At 36.4% G+C, this 19,496-nt stretch overlaps 1 protein-coding gene across 1 annotated transcript; it reads right to left on the bottom strand.

Moving 5' to 3' along the window:
- Positions 1–771: 771 nt before the first annotated feature.
- Positions 772–18,978, bottom strand: LOC114696789 (synaptonemal complex protein 3-like). Its single transcript, XM_028874746.2, has 7 exons — positions 18,827–18,978; positions 17,787–17,853; positions 17,390–17,424; positions 13,557–13,674; positions 7,140–7,239; positions 4,152–4,250; positions 772–1,328 (listed from the first exon to the last, which is right to left on the bottom strand). The coding sequence occupies exons 1-7, from the start codon at positions 18,948–18,950 to the stop codon at positions 1,230–1,232; spliced, it is 642 nt and encodes a 213-aa protein (XP_028730579.1). The 5' UTR covers positions 18,951–18,978; the 3' UTR covers positions 772–1,229.
- Between the last annotated feature and the right edge of the window lie 518 nt (positions 18,979–19,496).

The following is a 19,496-nucleotide window of genomic DNA, read 5'->3' as shown; positions in this document are numbered from 1 at the left end:
AATATTGAAATAAAATAATAACAGTTATAATATCTCACAGAATATAATGCACATTTCTGTATGCTTTTGGACATGTTTTCTCTGATTGAATACCTAACCTTTTTTTAAAGCAAGTGTAATTTTCCAGAAAAAAGAAACAGTTAAATGTAGTTAAAACTGTAATTGAATTATTTCTTTCTCATCTATTACCTGCATAGTTTGGGGGCTCTGTGAAGGGAAAAATCAGAACCTAATTATTAGAACAGAGTGAGCTATTCACCTTGTGAATAGCTCTGTGAGCTGCAATTAATCACAAATTGATGTTTGTGTGCTTTCATGAAGTGGATTTATTGAGCTTTGACACATTTTTCCTTCATAAATGGAAAAATAGAAGTACATACTCCTGGGGAATCAAGGTTAGACCTCAGAAATTTAATAGGATTTTGTATCCAAGTTGCCATGGAGATTTGTTAAGCACTCTCAGTCTGTGCCTCTGTGTACTCATGGCCTCTGGTAAAAGCTTCACCTTCTTTTGACTCAGAGGTGCTAACAGGACATTACTTGAAAGAGTCAGGGATTACTTCATTCATTCTCTCCTGAAAGATATTAAATCACATTTTTCTCACTTCCCCCTTGCTTCTTTGTTCCTTCTCTTCCTCCCTCTCTTCTCATTTGCCCTTTAACCCCACATAAAACATACTGGTATTAGGAAACATCCTACTGAGCAAGCAGGGCCCAAAGCTAGAGCTAATCAAGGACAATTGAGAAGCCAAGAAAAATAGGAAAATTAAATCATCCTTAGTTATTCTGTTTTTATTTATTTTTCTTAAAAATATGTTTACATTCTCTTTACAAACATGTTCTAAGTCTTTTTATGGTCTGTTCAAGTAAGTGCCTCTTATTTTTATTCTTTGTTCATAAAAGTTAATTAACATTGTAAGAAAAATTCACTAACAAAGGTAAAGAGCCAAAGCCTTGATTCACAGGAATGGCCACATGTCATATAACTGTTTAGATTTTATTTGGAAGCCAACAGGAACAGAGGTGCCACACTTTAAAAAAGCTAATAATTAAATATGGTATAAAATATATTCAAATTTGAAAGACATGTTTCTAAGTTAACACAGGTTACATTACTCAAGTTCAAGTTTTTCTCAAGACTCATCAGAATAACATTTGTTAAGTGTCATATTTAAGCAAAACAAAGTATGTTGGGACTTCTACTATTCCATGTTATTACAACTCAGCATTTAACTATCTGAAATTTTTTTTTGCAACAAAGACATTTGATTTTTAATTTCACTGCGTACACTGGTAAGTAGATCGCCGTTCTCCAAGTCCTTCAAAGCCTAAAACACAAAAAAACACGTTTTCATCACAGGCTCTAAAGTTTGAAATTACTTTTTAAAATTAGGAATCTTTTCATATTCAAATAGTATCCTTTATCTACTCCATCTTCATAAAACATTGTAATATTTGGCTGGAGAGATGGCTCAGTAGTTAAGAGCACTGGCTGCTCTTTCAGAGGACCCTGGTTCAATTCTCAGCACCCACATGGCAGCTCAAAACTGTAACTCCAGTTTCTGGGGATCTGACACCCTCACACAGACATAGATGCAGGCAAAACACCAATGTACATAAAATACAAATAAATAACTTTAAAAACATTATATATATAAACACCCAAATTCATACCATAAAGAATATGTGTGAACAAGGAATCAAAGGCAATTATAGCATGTACAAAAGTAGTAGTATGTGAATTAATAGTTTAATGAGATTTTAGGGTTAGATAGAGCAAAAAAAAAAAAAAAAAGTGCAGCTCCCAGTCACCCTGAAGCCCAGTTGAGAGCATAAAGAGCTGAACATTAACAAGGACAACAAAGCAGTACACTGTCTCAAAAGAAGGGTGGGGCTGGATATTTAGGTCAGTTGGTAGAGTGCTTGACTAGCATGAATGATCCCTGGGTTTGATCCACAGCACAACATAAATCAAGTTGTGGAACATGCTTGTAATCTTAGCAGTCGAGAGGTAAAAGCAGAAGGATTAGGATTTCATGGTATAGAGGTATAGATTTCCTCAGGTATAGAGGAAGACCAACACCAGCCTGAGCCACATAAGATCCTATCTTTTTAAAAAAAGAACAAAAATGTATAGAATTAGAAACACTAGAAAATCCAAAAGTCCAATCAGTAAATATGGTGATTCTGAGAATTTCTGATAAGATTCTCATATATCAGGTTACAAAAAGTCAATGTGAATAAAGATAATTAAGTGATCTATATTATGAGATGGTTTCCAAGTAATATAAAACAAAAAGTACATTTTGGCATGTTTTCTTTATTACAGGATCTTGCTGTGTAGCCCAAGCTAGCCTCCAACTTCCCATCCTTCACCCTCAGGTTCCCCACAACTGTCATCATTTGCCTGTGCCACTATACCCAGTGAAAATTATAAGTTAATTTAACTAACATGTTATTTTTACTTGCAATATAAAGTGTACTACTATGTTAAAGCTGTGGAGATACTTTAAAAAAATAATAGCACAAGATACCTCACCCTTTTAAAGGAAAAAAATGTAAACAAAGTAATTCAAAGACTCCATAACTGGAATGGAAATGAATCTATTTTAGCTATAGTATAGAAAATGGGGTGATTCCAACTAGGTTGGCAAAAGAATAAGATTTCAAAATTAAAGCAATTAAAAATGCTATAGGGAAAGAATATGAACAAAGAATGGAAGTACACAGTTTGTGGGTTTAGATAAAGCAATTATGTAGAGAGATAAGGTTGATGAGCAGATGTAGTAAATGGAGGGGATCTCATAGAACTGGAAGTTATAGATTAGATTTGCAAAAAGAGATATTTTAGATAGTTTACATGGCAGACCTATGGGAGATGGCCCGAAGGACAGAGAGAGAACAGGTATTTAGCTGGAGTTAATAGCAGCAAAAAAATGAAAAGAAACCAATTCTCTGCTGAATATATAAATAGTTCTTTTAACTAAACTACTCCTTTGTGCACTTTGGACACAGGGACCATAGGACCCAAGCTGGATCTGACCTGAAAGCCTCCTCTCTGAGAACTAAATTTCATGGTACCAGATGGTAGCAGGGAAGACTCCAAGGAGAGAGGCAGCCAATAGTTATATTCAATTATAATGAATATGAACCAAAACAACTGGCAGCATGGCACAATAACCCTAAAAAATGCAGCAGTGGTATGAAAACCTTCGTGGTAACCAATAGCACTTTTATTGGACTTAAGATGTTTATGAAAATCAGTATAAAGTTCTTTGAAAGTGTCTTAAAACTACTGTTTGGACCTTGATTCACTAATATGCATATATACTTCTAGAGAATCATATAAAACTGTGAAATATTTAAAGATTTTGTCATCTATTTATATGGGTGTGTCTGTATATGCATACATGTGCATGTGGGTGTTCATGGAGGCCAGGAGAGGGTGTCAGATCCCCTGCACTTGGAGTTGTGAGTCTCTTGATGTGGGTGCTGGGAAGCAGATTCCAGTCTTCTGAAAGAGCAGCTAGCACTCTTAACTGCTGAGCCATCTCTTCAGCCCGAGTCTACAAATTTTTAATTCTCACTTATCTTTTGTTTCTGGACTTTCCTTTACAATTATAATTTGGCATATACAATAATTTTGGTCACTGTAATTATTCTAAAATATAGTATGTCAGAAAATGCTTCTATAATACATTTGAAAACAAAAATATTCAATAATTTCAATTAAGCGTTTCCTTATTTAACAAATACTGGAAATACAAGGACAAATTATAATGTTAAAATGATGTATAGATGTATTATTTACAGTTAAACAGAGAATAAAGTGCTAATATTCTATGTGTTTGATGCATAAGCACATTTCTGATAAAAGTCTCAACCTAATACTTCCTGATTTGAGTAAGTCCCTGCCAAAATCATGAGAGATATGCCAATTTGTTTATCATTTCAGTTACAATCAATTAATTCAGAATGGAAAATAGTTAAAATTCTGAAATGTATTAGAATACATTATGGGACTGGGGTGATGTCTCAGCCATTAAAGGCTAGGCTCACAACCAAAAATGTAAGAATTCCAGTCCCACAAGCCACAGCTGTCTCTCCAGCCATTAAAAAGAAAATGCATTCTGTTATAATTTACAACATACCTTTAAAAACGCCTTATTTTCCCGCTTCAGTCTTTTCAGGCCTTGATACTGATGCATCTTAGTTTGTTCAAAAATGTTCTTTTGCTGATAAAAAATATCCTACAAATATAAATGGAAGACTGTAATATCAGTTAAGTGTGAAGTTGGTTGCTCTTGATGATGTGGTGGGCTTCTCTCATGCTTGCTAAAGTCTACAACTAAGCTAATCCATGCACTAAACTTTTAAATTCAGAAAAACAATTATAAATTAATCTTAAAAAGAATTTTTATAATAAATGCTGTCAATATTTTGTTTTGATATTTTTTATCACTAAGTTTAAGCAATTTGTGTTTTTAATGCTAACCAGAAAAAACATCCTCAAAGTCATGGAGTAGGAATTTTTGAAGACAAATTCTATATGTATAGAACAGTAAGAACTCATGGTCTTCCTTCCTCAACATCTCAAGTACCTGGAATTACATGCATGCACCTTGTGCAACTAAGCAGGAGTTCTTCGTATGCAAGACATAACTTATTCTAGTGTCTACTCAGATGATTTTCCAATAAATCTGTCCTTTTAGCTCCTTAACTTATTCTCCACCAATGACTTTGTACTCTATATTTTGCCATTACTCATAACACACCTTTCTATAGTATTGGTAATGGAAAGTGTGCATTAATTCCATGGCAGATATTATTTTGAACCCTATTAAGTAGATTAATTCTATACAAATTCACCTAATACTTCAACAACTATAAGAAATAGATGCTCATCATTTTCTTTCAAATATGAGGAAACAGATACAATGGTACACTGTCTGTTGCTCCAAGGCTATTACTGAAATCTGAATCAGATCCAAAACATCATGTCTTCAGAATCGAAGCTATAATCATTATAGAATCTCTTCACATATTATGAGCTCATACTCTAACACTTTACACTGTAGCTTACTCTTTTTAGTATTATAGCTGAGAATTCCTTCAAGACCAAAAATCCATTAATCCTACCTTCTTTTCACTGATGTCCCTGCTCCTGTTACCTTCAATTTTCTCTTTCCAACCTTAAATTCTATAACCAATCATTAAAACACACCTTGGCATATGCACACTGCGCCATACTTACTCTCTCACTTTTACTTGGCTAAATTATGAGCTTGGAAACCTCAGCTCCGGCTAGTCTACCTGATGGCAACATGACCTTATCTCATGGAACACACAGAAGCAATGCAAAGAGGCCGCTCTGTCTCTCATCAGCAAGCACATCAACCACCCATCTTCAGCTGTATACGTCATGTGCACTATTCCCCTTCCTATTTTCAACCTCCTCAAATACCCCATTCTTAAGAACTCAGCAATTATTATTGTCTTCCTCTTTTTAAATATATTCCCTTTCTCTTAAAACAAGCAAACAACAAAAAAACTAGTATATTATTCCTCAGGCTAATAGTTTTTCCTACATTGTCCTGTATTCATTTTTATGAGGGTTGCACTCACTTTTTGAATCTAATCATTCTGATTCAAGACACCAATGATGAACTCCATATTGTCAAATCTACCTTTTTTCACCTGTATACTGTGAAAGTAATGGTCTTTTCTTCTTTTAAAAGGCTTCATTTACTTGGAATAATTTAATTTCCACATAATAGAACACTTGTTCTCAATCTGCTTTCCTGTTTCACTTTCACCCTCTAGAATAAATGCACTGAAAAACTCTAGGGATCTGCCCTTAGACTTTTTGTTTACATCCTCAGTCACATTTTTTGAGACAGGGTTTCTCTGTGTAGTCCTGACTGTCCTGGAACTTGTTATGTAGACCAGGCTGGCCTGGAACTCAAAGATCTACCTGCCTCTGCTTCCTGAGTGCTGAGATTAAGGGTGTGTATCACCACTACACCCTCAGTTACCTCTTGATGGTTTCATTTGATCTCCATGGCTCAAAAATTACCTTAAATTAATAATTCTCAACTTTGTGTCCTTAAACAATGGCTTTCTCCTAAATTCCATTCTCACATACTAGTAGCTTACTCAACTGCCCCACTGAATGTCACATGTGTTTCAAATTTAACATTACATAACTGGAGTGACCATTCAAAACCAAAACTGTTTAGATATAATTAGGACCTAAAATGTAATATTAATATAGTTTTCTAAAATGAAAAGGTGAAAATAAACCAATGGAAAGTGTATTTAATGCTAGAAAATGTAAGCATAGGGTTAGTTTTCAGAAATGTGGGAATAGAGAAATAACACGTATTTGACTGCTGATAATAAATGATGTTGTGAACTCGTGCTGTAGCTTTGCAAAAGTGTGCTTGCCTGCCTTGCAAAATGCCCTGTGTTAAGTCAAGAATACAGAAGGAGAACTGGAAGAAGAGAAAGAAGGTAAGAAAGGGGGTGTAAGGCAAAGGGGAGGGAAAGAAGGAGAGGAACATGGAGAGGAGAGGAAGAGAAAGATGCAAACCATGTTCTGGCCACATTGATTAGTTTAGGAACAGGGAAATGTTCAAAACCAGGGCAGTGATATTCCCATGCAAGAATATTCTTCCAGGGCTTTGAGAAAAGACTAACTTAGTTCACTGAAGCTAACAAACTTGTAGTTAAGTCCGAAAACAAGATTGACCATACTGCATTTAGTAGGTTCACTAAGACCCAAAAACAGCTCAAATAATGCTATGTGATGCATTTCACACACCATTCAACTATGTCTGAAACTAACCTACCCTTAATTTCTTTTACATAAACCAGTAATTCTTCATTTATTTTTCTGCAAGTTTCTGTTGCTTGAAATTGCAAGAATCTTAACTGATATCAGAAGTTCAATGGCTTTCATGAGCATTGCATGTGTCTCTGTTTCTGTGGTTTATGGTTCACCAGGAATGGAACATAAAACCAGTAATAGATCTTGAAGTACAGCTCATTTTCATGTGCCTAATGCAAGAATGGTTCCTCTATTTTAACTCAAAAATTAGTAATAATAGATTAATTATAACAACAATTGTGATACTAACAGTTAGTTTATCTTCTTGGTCTTCAAGATGCTTTATATCCAAATCCCATTGTGGAAACACAGTTATAATCTTCTCAGTAAATTCAATTTTAAACTCCCGCCTGTAAAACATAATAATGAATGTTATATTACACATCAAGATGAAGAGAATATTTAAAGAAAAATTAAATTCCCATATTATGTATTATAAAAGAAGGGCATAATAGCAGAATAAATATTCTTTGGGAAAATAAAAAAATAAAATTATGTTTATGTTGATTCCAGTATTTTCCATAACTAATAAAAAAGTGTTCTTGATCCTGCCCCCGACTTTCCTTCCGAACCAGAGGTGAGTATCCGGGCCCAGCTCAGACCCCATCCCTGGGCACCAGCCACTCTGACGAAGATTTGCCCAACTTGGCCCCAGGTTCTAGCCACCACCCGGCAGCCTCTGCAATCCTCCACGCCCTGCCCCCACGCCCATCCGCCTGAGACCCCAGCCACATCCTGAGACTTAGAGACCGGCCTCCAGCTCACATCCTGCCCCAGATTTCCCTTCTGGACCAGAAAGAGAGAGCTCCCATCCTGCCCCGGACTTCCCTTCTGGACCAGAGAGGTCTCCCATCCTGCCCCGGACTTCCCTTCTGGACAAGAGCTCCCATCCTGCCCGAACTTCCCTTTTGGACAAGAACACCCATCCTGCTCCAGGACTCCCCCTCTAGATAAGAGCTTCCATCCTGCCCCAGAGTTCCCATTTGGACAAGAAAGCTCCCATCTGGACAAGAGAAAGAGACTTCCTGAAAGTGTCAGCTCGGCCTGAACCAAGTGAGCTGATAAGACCAAGAGCAAACCACAAGGAGATGGGCAGATGTCAAGGCAGAAGTACATACAACAAAATGAAGAGCAATACAGCATCACCAGAACCTAGCCTGCCTCCAACATCTAGACCTGAACATCAAAAATTGGAAGGAGAAGAAAACAGCCTTATGAATAACATCATGAAGAAGGTAGAGGTTTGTGTAGAGGAAAAGACAAAAAAAATGGGAAGAACGCTATAAACAACTAGCGGAAAGGGCAAACAAATTAAAAGAAAACAATAAAGTCCTGGAAGAAAACAAAAAAGTACTGAAAGAAAATCATAAAAAAGCAAAGAAACAAATAAAGGAAACAGACCAAGGCCTGAAAAGGGAAATAAAAAAAATGAAGAAGACACAAACAGAGGGAATGCTGGAAATAGAAAATCTGAGTAAAAGATCAGGAACTTCAGATGCAAGTATAACCAACCGAATGCAAGAGATGGAAGAGAGGATCTCTGGCATTGAAGATACAATAGAAAAAATCGATTCATCAGTCAAAGAAAACACTAAAGCCAACAAAGTCATGAACCAAAATGTCCAAGAAATTTGGGACACCATGAAAAGACCAAACCTACAAATAATAGGGATAGAAGAAGGAAAAGAATACCAAGTCAAAAGGCACAGAAAATATATTCAACAAAATCATAGAAGAAAACTTTCCCAACTTAAAGAAGGAAATGCCTATGAAGATACAAGAAGCCCATAGAATACCAAACAGACTAGACCCCCCAAAAAGTCCCCTCGTCGCATAATAATTAAACAACTAAACATACAGAATAAAGAAAGAATATTAAGAGCAGCAAAGTAAAAAGGCCAAGTGACCTATAAAGGCAAACCCATCAGAATAATACCCAATTTCTCAATGGAGACTTTGAAAGCCAGAAGGACCTGGACAGATGAAATGCAGACACTAAGAGACCATGGATGTCAGCCCAGACTAGTACACCCAGCAAAACACTCAATCATCATAGACGGAATGAACAAGACATTCCAAGACAAAGCCAGATTTAAACAATACTTATCCACTAACCCAGCCCTACAGAAAGCACTAGAAGGAAAATTCCAACCGAAGGAAGTCAGATACACCCTCAAAAACACAGGCAATAGATAAAGCCACAGCAGTAAACCCCAAAGAAGAGAAGTACACACACACTTCCACCAAAAATAACAGGGATGAACAATCACTGGTCAATAATATCCCTTAATATCAATGGAATTGATTCACCTATAAAAAGACATAGGCTTACAGAATGGATACGAAAGCAGGACCCATCTTTCTGCTGCATACAAGAAACACATATTAAATTCAAAGATAGACACTACCTAAGAATAGAAGGCTGGGAAAAGACTTTCCAATCAAACTGTCTTAAGAAACAAGCAGGTGTAGCCATCCTGATATCCAACAAAATAGACTTCAAACTAAAATCAATCAAAAGAGATCAAGAAGGGCATTACATACTCATCACAGGAAAGATCCACCAAGATGAAGTTTCAATTCTGAACATTTATGCCCCAAACACGAGGGCACCCACATATGTAAAAGAAACATTACTAAAGCTTAAACCACATATAAAACCCCACACATTAACAGTGGGAGATCTCAACACCCCACTTTCCCCACTGGACAGATCTCCGAAATCGAAACTTAACAGAGAAATAAAGGACTTAACTGATGTCATGACCCAAATGGACCTAATAGAACATTCCATCCTAACAAAAAAGAATATACCTTCTTCTCAGCACCCCATGGAACTTTCTCTAAAATCGGCCACATACTTGGCCACAAAGCAAATCTCAACAGATACAAAACAATTGGAATAACCTCCTGTGTTCTATCAAACCATCATGGTTTAAAGTTAGATTTGAACAACAACAAAAGTACAGAAAACCTACAATCTCATGGAAACTGAATAATGCTCAACTGAATCACCAATGGGTTAAGGAAGAAATAAAGAAAGAAATTAAAGACTTCCTAGAGATCAATGAAAATGGAGACACCTCATACCCAAACTTATGGGACACTATGAAAGCAGTGCTAAGAGGGAAATTAGTACTAAATGCCCACAAAAAGAAGTCACACTAGTGACTTAACAGCACACCTGAAAGCTCTAGAACAAGAAGCAAAGTCTCCCAGGAAGAATAGACGCCAGGAAATTATCAAAGTGAGAGGTGAAATCAATAAAATAGAAACTAAGAGAACAATACAAAAAATTAATGAAACAAAGAGTTGGTTCTTTGAGAAAATCAACAAAATAGACAAGTCCTTATCCAAACTAACCAAAAGACAGAGAGAGAGAGAATTCAAATCAACAAAATCAGAAATGAAAAGGGGGATATAACAACAGACTTTAAGGAAATCCAGAGAATTATCAGGTCATATTTCAAAAACCTCTACTCCACAAAAGTGGAAATCCTAAAAGAAATGGACAATTTTCTGGATAGGTACCACATACCTAAGTTAAATCAAGACCAGATAAACTATTTAAATAGCCCAATAACCCCTAAGGAAATAGAAACAGTCATTAAAAAAAAAAGCCCAGGACCAGATGGTTTCAGCGCAGAATTCTACCACATCTTCAAAGAAGAATTAATACCAATAGTCTCTAAATTGTTCCACACAATAGAAACAGAAGGAACATTACCAAACTCCTTTTATGAGGCTACAATTACCCTGATTCCTAAACCAAACAAGGACACAACAAAGAAAGAGAACTACAGACCGTTCTCCCTCATGAACATTGATGCAAAAATACTCAATAAAACACTGGCAAACAGACTCCAAGAACACATCAAAACAATTATCCACCATGATCAAGCAGGCTTCATCCCAGGGATGCAAGGGTGGTTCAACATACAAAAGTTCATCAATGTAATACACCATGTAAAAAAAACTCAAAGAAAAAAAACTACATGATCATCTCACTAGATGCAGAAAAGGCATTTGACAAAATCCAACACCTCTTCATGATAAAAGTCTTAGAGCGATCAGGAATACAGGGAACATATCTAAACATAATAAAGGTAATTTACAGCGAGCCAACAGCCAACATCAAATTAAATGGAGAGAAACTCAAAGCAATTCCACTAAAATCGGGAATGAGGCACGACTGTCTGCTCTCCCCATACTTATTCAATATAGTACTTGAAGTTCTAGCCAGAGCAATAAGACAACATAAGGAGATTAAGGGGATACAAATTGGAAAGGAAGAAGTCAAGCTTTCCCTATTTGCAGATGACATGATAGTATACTTGAGTGACCCCAAAGATTCTCCCCAGGAACTGATAAAGCTTATAAACACCTTCAGCAACATAGCAGGATACAAGATCAACTCAAAAAAAATCAGTAGCCCTCCTATATACAATGAACAAAGAGGCTGAGAAGGAAATCAGAGATACATCACCCTTTACAATAGCCACAAATGACATAAAATTCCTTGGGGTAACACTAACCAAGCAAGTGAAGGTCCTTTATGATAAGAACTTTAAGTCCCTGAAAAAAGAATTTGAAGAAGATGTCAGAAAATAGAAAGATCTCCCATGCTCATGGATAGGCAGGACCAACATAGTAAAAATGGCAATTTTACCAAAAGCAATCTACAGATTCAATGCAATCCCCATCAAAATACCAACACAATTCTTCACAAACCTGGAAAGAATAATACTCAACTTCATATGGAAAAACAAAAAACCCAGGATAGCTAAAAAAAATCCTGTACAATGAAACAACCTCTGGAGGCATCATGATCCCTGACTTCAAGCTCTACTATACTGTAATAAAAACAGCTTGATATTGGCATAAAAACTGACATGTGGACCAATGGAATCGAATTAAAGACCCTGAAATTAACCCACACACCTATGAACATATAATTTTTGAAGAAGCCAAAAGTGTACAATGGAAAAAAGAAAGCATCTTCAACAAATGGTGCTGGCATAACTGGATATCAACATATAGAAGGCTGCAAATAGATCCATATCTGTCACCGTGCACAAAACTTAAGTCCACGTGGATCAAGGACCTCAACATAAATCCAGCTACTCTGAACCTGCTAGAAGAGAAAGTAGGAAGTAGCCTTGAATACATTGGCATAGGAGATCACTTCCTAAATATAACACCAGTAGCACAGACACTGAGACAAACAATCAATCATTGGGACCTCTTGAAACTGAGAAGCTTTTGTAGAGCAAAGGAAATGGTCAACAAGGCAAAGCAACAGCCTACAGAATGGGAAAAATATCTTCACCAACCCCACATCTGACAGAGGACAGATATCCAGAATATATAAGTAACTCAAGAAATTAGACATCAAAACGACCAACAGTCCAATTAAGAAATGGGCTATAGAACTAAACAGAGAATTCTCAACAGAGGAAACTCAAATGGCTGAAAGACATTTAAGGAATTGCTCAACATCCCTAATCATCAGGGAAATGCAAATAAAAACAACTCTGAGATACCACTCTATGCCTGTCAGAATGGATAAGGTCAAAAACACTGACGACACTTTATGCTGGAAAGGATGTGGAACTAGGGGAACTCTCCTCCACTGCTGGTGGGAATGCAAGCTTGTACAACCACTTTGGAAATCAATATGGCACTTTCTTAGAATTTTGGGAATCAATCTCCCCCAAGATCCATCTATACCACTCTTGGGCAAAAGGAATGGGAACATATGAACTATGAACCAAAGGCTGAGGGGCCCCCAACTGGATCAGGCCCTCTGAATAGGTGAGATAGGTGAGACAGTTGATTGGCTTGATCTATTTGGGAGGCATCTAGGCAGTGGGACCATGTCCTGTGCTCATTGCATGAGTTGGCTGTTTGAAACCTGGGGCTTATGCAGGGATGCTTGGCTCAATCTGGGAGGAGGGGACTAGACCTGCCTGGACTGAGTCTACCAGGTAGATCTCAGTCCTTGGGGGAGGCTTTGCCCTGGAGGAGGTGGGAATAGGGGGTGGGCTGGGGGGAAGGGGAGGGGGGCAGAAGGTGGGAGAACAAGGGAATCCATGGCTGTTATGTAGAACTGAATGGTATTGTAAAATAAAATAAAAGGAAAAAAAAAAAGTAAAAAGTGTTCTCACATGCCTGTCTTATTAAATAATAAGGACATGTGATCTATCTATATCTGTTTATATATATGACATCATATGTATGATCACATGTATGAATTTTAGAAAAAAATATTTAAGTTTTTAAATTAGTTTTCGTACAGCTAAGACGACAAGGGAATGATTAAATCTCTTAAAATACATAAATTATTTACAATATTAAATTGACTATTTTCTTTCTGTCAAGCATATTTATAAACATGAAGTTTCTATGACATCTATCTTTTACTGTCTTCCAGAATGAACAGAAATGAGTTTTTAAAAATAATGTCATTTAAATGTCATTTAAAAGGAGAAAAACAATGATCTTCCCAGGCTTCCCAGAAACTTATCTCAATCCAGAAAGTTATTATGATGGCTTGGAGAAAAAGAAAGCCAAAATTTTTCAATATACTCCACATAATGGAGTACTTAGCACCAGTGCATAATACAAAATCATACAAATGTGGCTCGAAAGAAATGAAAAGTCTTACAGTTCATCTTCATGAAATTTCAAATGTTGTTTGATATTCTTGTCACAGTCTTTGACAACACCTTTAATATATGACTCCATTCTTTTTTTCTTTTCAGTAACAGCATTACTAACATCAGCTACATTGAAAAACAATAGTCATTAAAATTTAATACTGGAGAAAATGATATTGCTCCCACATATGCAAGTAAACACAGATACAGATTTAAAGTCATTCAACAATACCAAAGTCAGTTAAAAATAGTATCAACAAAATGCCTCAAGCAGTTCACATTTTACAGCACTCAAGATTTTTGCTTTTCATACAAATATCCCAGAGTCAAATAAAATTCTAAAATTGGAAACATGTCTGTTCCTGATTATTGTGAATGAGGAATACCTAACATTACTACAAGTATAATATTCTTGCTGAAGATAATTTTTAAATTTGGAGATCATAAAAAAGAGTAATAAACAAAATAATAGAACAAGAAGAGACCTGTATAAGGATAAACATTTTTTTTTTTATTTGAAAGACTACTCTCCAATTGGAAGGACAATCTATTACTGTTAGAACTCATTTTGCGGCTAGGCAATGGTGGCACATGCCTTTAATACCAGCACTCAGGAGGCAGAGTCAGTGGATCAAAAACATAAAACAAAAATAACAGAACTCATTATATGTTAAAAAGTAAAATTTGAAGGCCAACATTCAAAAAGAATAATTAAATTAAGTTATAAAAATTTATTTGTCCTCCTCTGTTTCTGACCTGAGCCAGTTCACCCCTAGTCAGGCAACCTGGTGTTCCCCTGCTCCCAGGAGGTCACCGTATTGATGCCGAACTTAGTGTGGACACATAATCAACACAGTACACTACAGCCCAGAACTCCTGAACTCTAGTGATCCTCCTGTCTCAGCCTCCCCAGTATCTGGGACTACAGGACTGTGCCTTGCCTCTACTGGATGTGCTTCCCCATGGGAGGCCTTGCCTTCTTGTAGGAGGGGAAGTAGGAGGTGTTTATGGGGGGAGCCGGGGGGGTGGTGAGAAGAGGAAAAAGGGAGATCTTTGGTTTGTGAAATGAATGAAAAAATTGTCTTAATAAGAAAGAGAGAGAGAGAGGGAGGGAGGGAGGGAGGGAGGGAGGAGGGAGGGAGGGAGGAAGGAAGGAAGGAAGAAAAAGAAAGAAAGAAAGAAAGAAAGAAAGAAAGAAAGAAAGAAAGAAAGAAAGAAAGAAAGAAAGAAAGAAAGAAAGAAAGAAAGAAAGAAAAAGAAAGAAAGAAAGAAACATGCCACGGGATAAGTCTGAACGCTGGAGCACTCTGCTTGAAGAAAAAAAAAAATTATTTGTAACATAGTAACGATATATTGAAATGTACTGTTTCCAAATAGAAACAGTAGCAAAGACTGAAAAAAACTTAGCTTAGTAATCAAGAACATTTTAAATACTTCTGTGAAGCTTTGCATTTTTTTTTTGGAGACAGGGTTTCTCTATGTAGCCCTGGCTGTCCTGCAACTCTGTAGACCAGACTGGCCTTGAACTCATAGAGTTCTGCCTGCATCTGCCTGCCAAGTGCTAGGATTAAAGGTGTGTGCCACCACCACCTATCTGGTCTTTGTGATGCTCTTTATAGGACATTTTTACAGTTCATAAAATTTTAATGCTTCAAATAATGTTTGTCAAAACACATGCCTTTCTACCATCATCACCTTTACTACCTATGATGAAACTAGTATTTTATGCTTTCAGCATACAATACTACAATAAATTTATAAAACAAGTACTCTGATACCACCCAACTGTGGAAATCCTCCAAAAGAGATTTGACAGTATAAATAATCCCTGGAAAGGAAGAACATTTTAGTTATTCTTAAAGAATATCGTCTCCTAAACTAGATGAGGTATCTCAATCATATAACTATATCACCCTGTTGCCAGTTAGGAGATCTGCTATTTGAAGATCAAGGTGGCTTAAATAGAAATTTTCAAGCTAGGATGAGATACATAGTAATACTCTGTCTCAGAAACCAATAGTGTGTGTGTGTGTGTGTGTGTGTGTGTGTGTGTGTGTGTGTGTGACAACAGTTAAAGAAAAAACACACATCACAAGATTTATAAAGAAAAAAAAAGGTCAAGAATTTGAAATAGAGCAGGGGTGGCATATACTGGAGGGTTTGGAAGGAGGAAAGGGAAGGGAAAAATAACACAATTATATTATAATCTCAAAAAATACTACATAAGAAATCAAATAAACATGAGTACTGTCACTTACAAAGCTCATAAAATTGATAACAGAGAATGTAAAGGTTGGGGATTTAGCTCAGTGGTAGAGCACTTGCTTAGCAAGCAAAGTTCCTGGGTTCAATCCTCAGCTCAAAAAAACAAAACAAAACAAAACAAAACAGAGAATTTAAAAATTTACTGGCCAGTAAAATTGTCTTTCATTTTTGATACATAATTTATTGTTAAAAGTGATATGGGCAGGAATATTTGGACTCAGTGTGTTAAATATATAAATCATAAAAGAGGATGAGATAGGCAGAGGCAGGTGGATATAAGTGAGTTAGAGGCCAGCTTTATCTACATAATGATAACCAGGACAGCCAGGACTAGGTAGTATTGCAAGGTAAGCCCACCAGGGACCTCTACACAGACACGCTTAAAGCTGAAGAGAAAGTCTTTCTTGCTAGTCAGCACATAGCATGGAGAATTTGGCCAGATGATGTAGCCCTAACCCTTATAGTTCTTAGCGTTTTATGCGCAAAAGTCATATCCTGACTAACAAGAAGTGAAACTGTAGAAGCAAAACTGCAGGGTTAATACATATACAGATTTTTCACTCCCGGAACTTTCCCAGCCACATCCTGGAACCATTGACTTGGCCTTTGTGGCTATTTTGACAGATGGGTTGCTAAGTTTTATGTAAACTTGACACAATCTAAATTCATCTGAGATGGGGTTACCTCGTTAAGAAAATGCCTCCATAAGATCCAGCTGTAGGTAAGCCTATAGGCTGTTTTCTTGATTAGTGATTAATGAGGGAGGGCCCAGATCATATCCCTGGGTACATGTTCCTAGTTTCTCTGAGAAATCATGCCGAGCAAGCCACGATGAGCAAGCATCCATGGCCTCTGCATCAGCTCCTGCTTCCAGGTTCCTGCCCTGTTTGAGTTCCTGTCCTGATTTCCTTTGATGATGAACAGTGCTGAGAAGTGTAAGGCAAATAAACCCTTTCTTCTTCAAGTTACTTTGGTGATGGTATTTCATACAGCAATAGTAACCCTGACTAAGACAGTGGGAATTTGTACTAACTTTCTGGGTTTCAAGGTCTGAATGGTGTTTCATTCATTGCACCAGTTGTGCTAAAGTCTGGGGCCTATTAAAGTCTGGAGGTCTACTAAGTTCTGGGTGCTTGTTACAGTAGGGATACTGTTTCAAAAGAAAAAGAAGTTGGGAGGGAGAAAGGAATTCAGGAGGATCCCTAAAGAAAAGTGTAAATGAAACACTGGTATTCATAAAGACATGTATATATAAATCTGTGAATCCAAAGAATTATAAAAAAAAAACAAAAAACTTTTTCTCATTCATTTTACTTCCCATAATGCCATTTATGTCACACATATATAAAAGTACCAGTTTTACATTTCCTATCAAGGAAAAGGTTAACTAAGAAAATCTTCAAGCTAAGTAAAAAATTATCTGTGCATAATCCTATCTCTGAGAATAAAGTATTAATTAACAATCCTATAGCACATTAACACTATATAGTTTTTTTTTATTTTTTTCCAAAATAATATTTTAATACTACATAGTTTTAAAAAATTTTCTCTAGATACAAATACATCAAAAATGTACCTCCAATGTTATCCATCTTATTCTTTACTTCAGTTCTGTAAAGAAATCACATTAAAAAATTAAAGCTGAGGTTCATTTCAGTGGTCAAGAATCACCCCCATGCACAAAGCACTACCAAAGGCAAGCCTTTTAATTAAGTAAATTTATAATATAAAATGCTTTGTTTCAAGGAATTATCACGTGGGAAATAACATATCTGATATTTATTAGATAAAGTAAAATTTTCCTATTTTTTGCTTTTTTAAAGCAGGAACCCAGATAGCCCAAGATGATCATGAACTATTTATGTAGCTGAGAATGTCACTGAACTTCTTACCCTCCTGCCTCCACCTCCCCAGTGCTATGATTACAGGTATGAAAATATTTTTTGAGCAGGCAAATTTTTTTAACATATTACCCTGTATCATCATCCTTTCTTGTAGGAACCCATGTCTTCTTAGGATTACCAAATACTGGATTATTTTCTGCATTTAACCAGAAGAATGAAAAACATTTTTATTGAAAACAAAACTGAAAAATTAAATATGCTATTTTAGTTAATTTTAATGAAATAGTAATTTTATTTATAGTTTTTTGGCATTTTCAACATATATTAAAGCAGAAGTATAAATGCAATATTATTCTGAAGGACAGATGAAATAAAATTGTTAATTACTATAATTTTATAAGAGTAGTTTTTCAAGCCATTCTAGGTTAATATCACTATAAGTTATTTACAATTTATTGTAACTGAAGTTTTTCTGTGTCTCACCCTGGCCAGCAGCCACTCAGACTCAAATAAACACACAGACACTTATATTATTTAAACTGTTTGGCCTAATGGTTCAGGCTTCTTGATATCTAGTTCTTATATCTTAAATTAACCCATTTCTATAAACATATATCTTGCCATGTGGCTCGTGGCTTATGGGTATCTTACATCTTACTTTTCATGGTGGCAGTGGCTGGCAGCATCTCCTCCCTCAGCCTTCCTGTTCCCAGCATTCTCTTCTCTGCTTGTCCTGCCTATACTTCCTGCCAGGCTACTGGCCAATCAGCATTTTATTTATCAATCAATCAGAGTAACACACTCACAGCATCTCCAACAATTTATTGATGTATGTAAACTGTACAGGTGAAGTATTATATGTATTTTCAGAATTTTGATACAGGCTTGTAAAGATTAAGAGTAAACAAAGTGTAAGAAAATACTAACCTTTTATTCTATTTCAGGTGGCAATGTAAAAGTCAAATGAACTGCGCAGGCAAGATAACTCAGGAGGTAAAAATGCAGAGCTTACTGCCAAGCCTGAAAGCCACATGACTCATCCCTGAGACACCCATGGTGGGAGGAGAGACCCAACTCCTGAAATTGTCCTCTGACAAACCCCTTTCCCAACACACACAAAGAAATTGAACTATGGGATACCATCAAACTCAGAACTGGGTATATTTTACCTGTAGGAGGAGAGTCTGCTGAATGGTCCAGTCCATCAGCTACTTTTTCTACCACTTCCACTACTTCCTCTTTTTCATTATCAATATCATAGTGATAGATTGCTATGTGCTTGAAGTTTTCCATTGGTGGTGTCCCAGATTTCTCAGACTGCTTTTCTTCAGGGGGAAACATAATTTAATGTTTTGACATTCAAAACAGAAAAACAGATCTCTCACCTGAATCTAAAACAATGAACTTAAACAATAAAATGTAAAATATCTAATAAGAATGAAATTAGTTGAATAAAAAGTTGCCAGTTTCCATGTATTATTAAATCAGAAGTTAACAATTTCCAATTTCTGAATTAAAAAAAATGATGGTTGGAGACAGGACTAGGTAGTTAAGAGTGCATATTGTTCTTACAGAGGACTTAAGCTTGTTTCCCAACACTTACATCAGGTGGTTCACAACTTCCTGCAACACCAGCTCTAGGATGGTCTAATACCTCTCTTCTCCCCAAGCAACTGAGCTCATATGCCAATACTTACACTCACATCCAAACCTATATGCATAGTTGAAAATTAAAATCATTTTATGTTTTTTGAGACAGGGTTTCTCTGTATGACAGTCCTGTCTGTCCTGGAACTCCCTTTGTAGATCAGGCTGGCATGGAACTCACAGAGATCTGCC

Source organism: Peromyscus leucopus, chromosome X (genome assembly GCF_004664715.2).
Source record: "Peromyscus leucopus breed LL Stock chromosome X, UCI_PerLeu_2.1, whole genome shotgun sequence".
Taxonomy (NCBI): domain Eukaryota; kingdom Metazoa; phylum Chordata; class Mammalia; order Rodentia; family Cricetidae; genus Peromyscus; species Peromyscus leucopus.
This window is presented reverse-complemented; position numbering and strand designations above follow the sequence as displayed.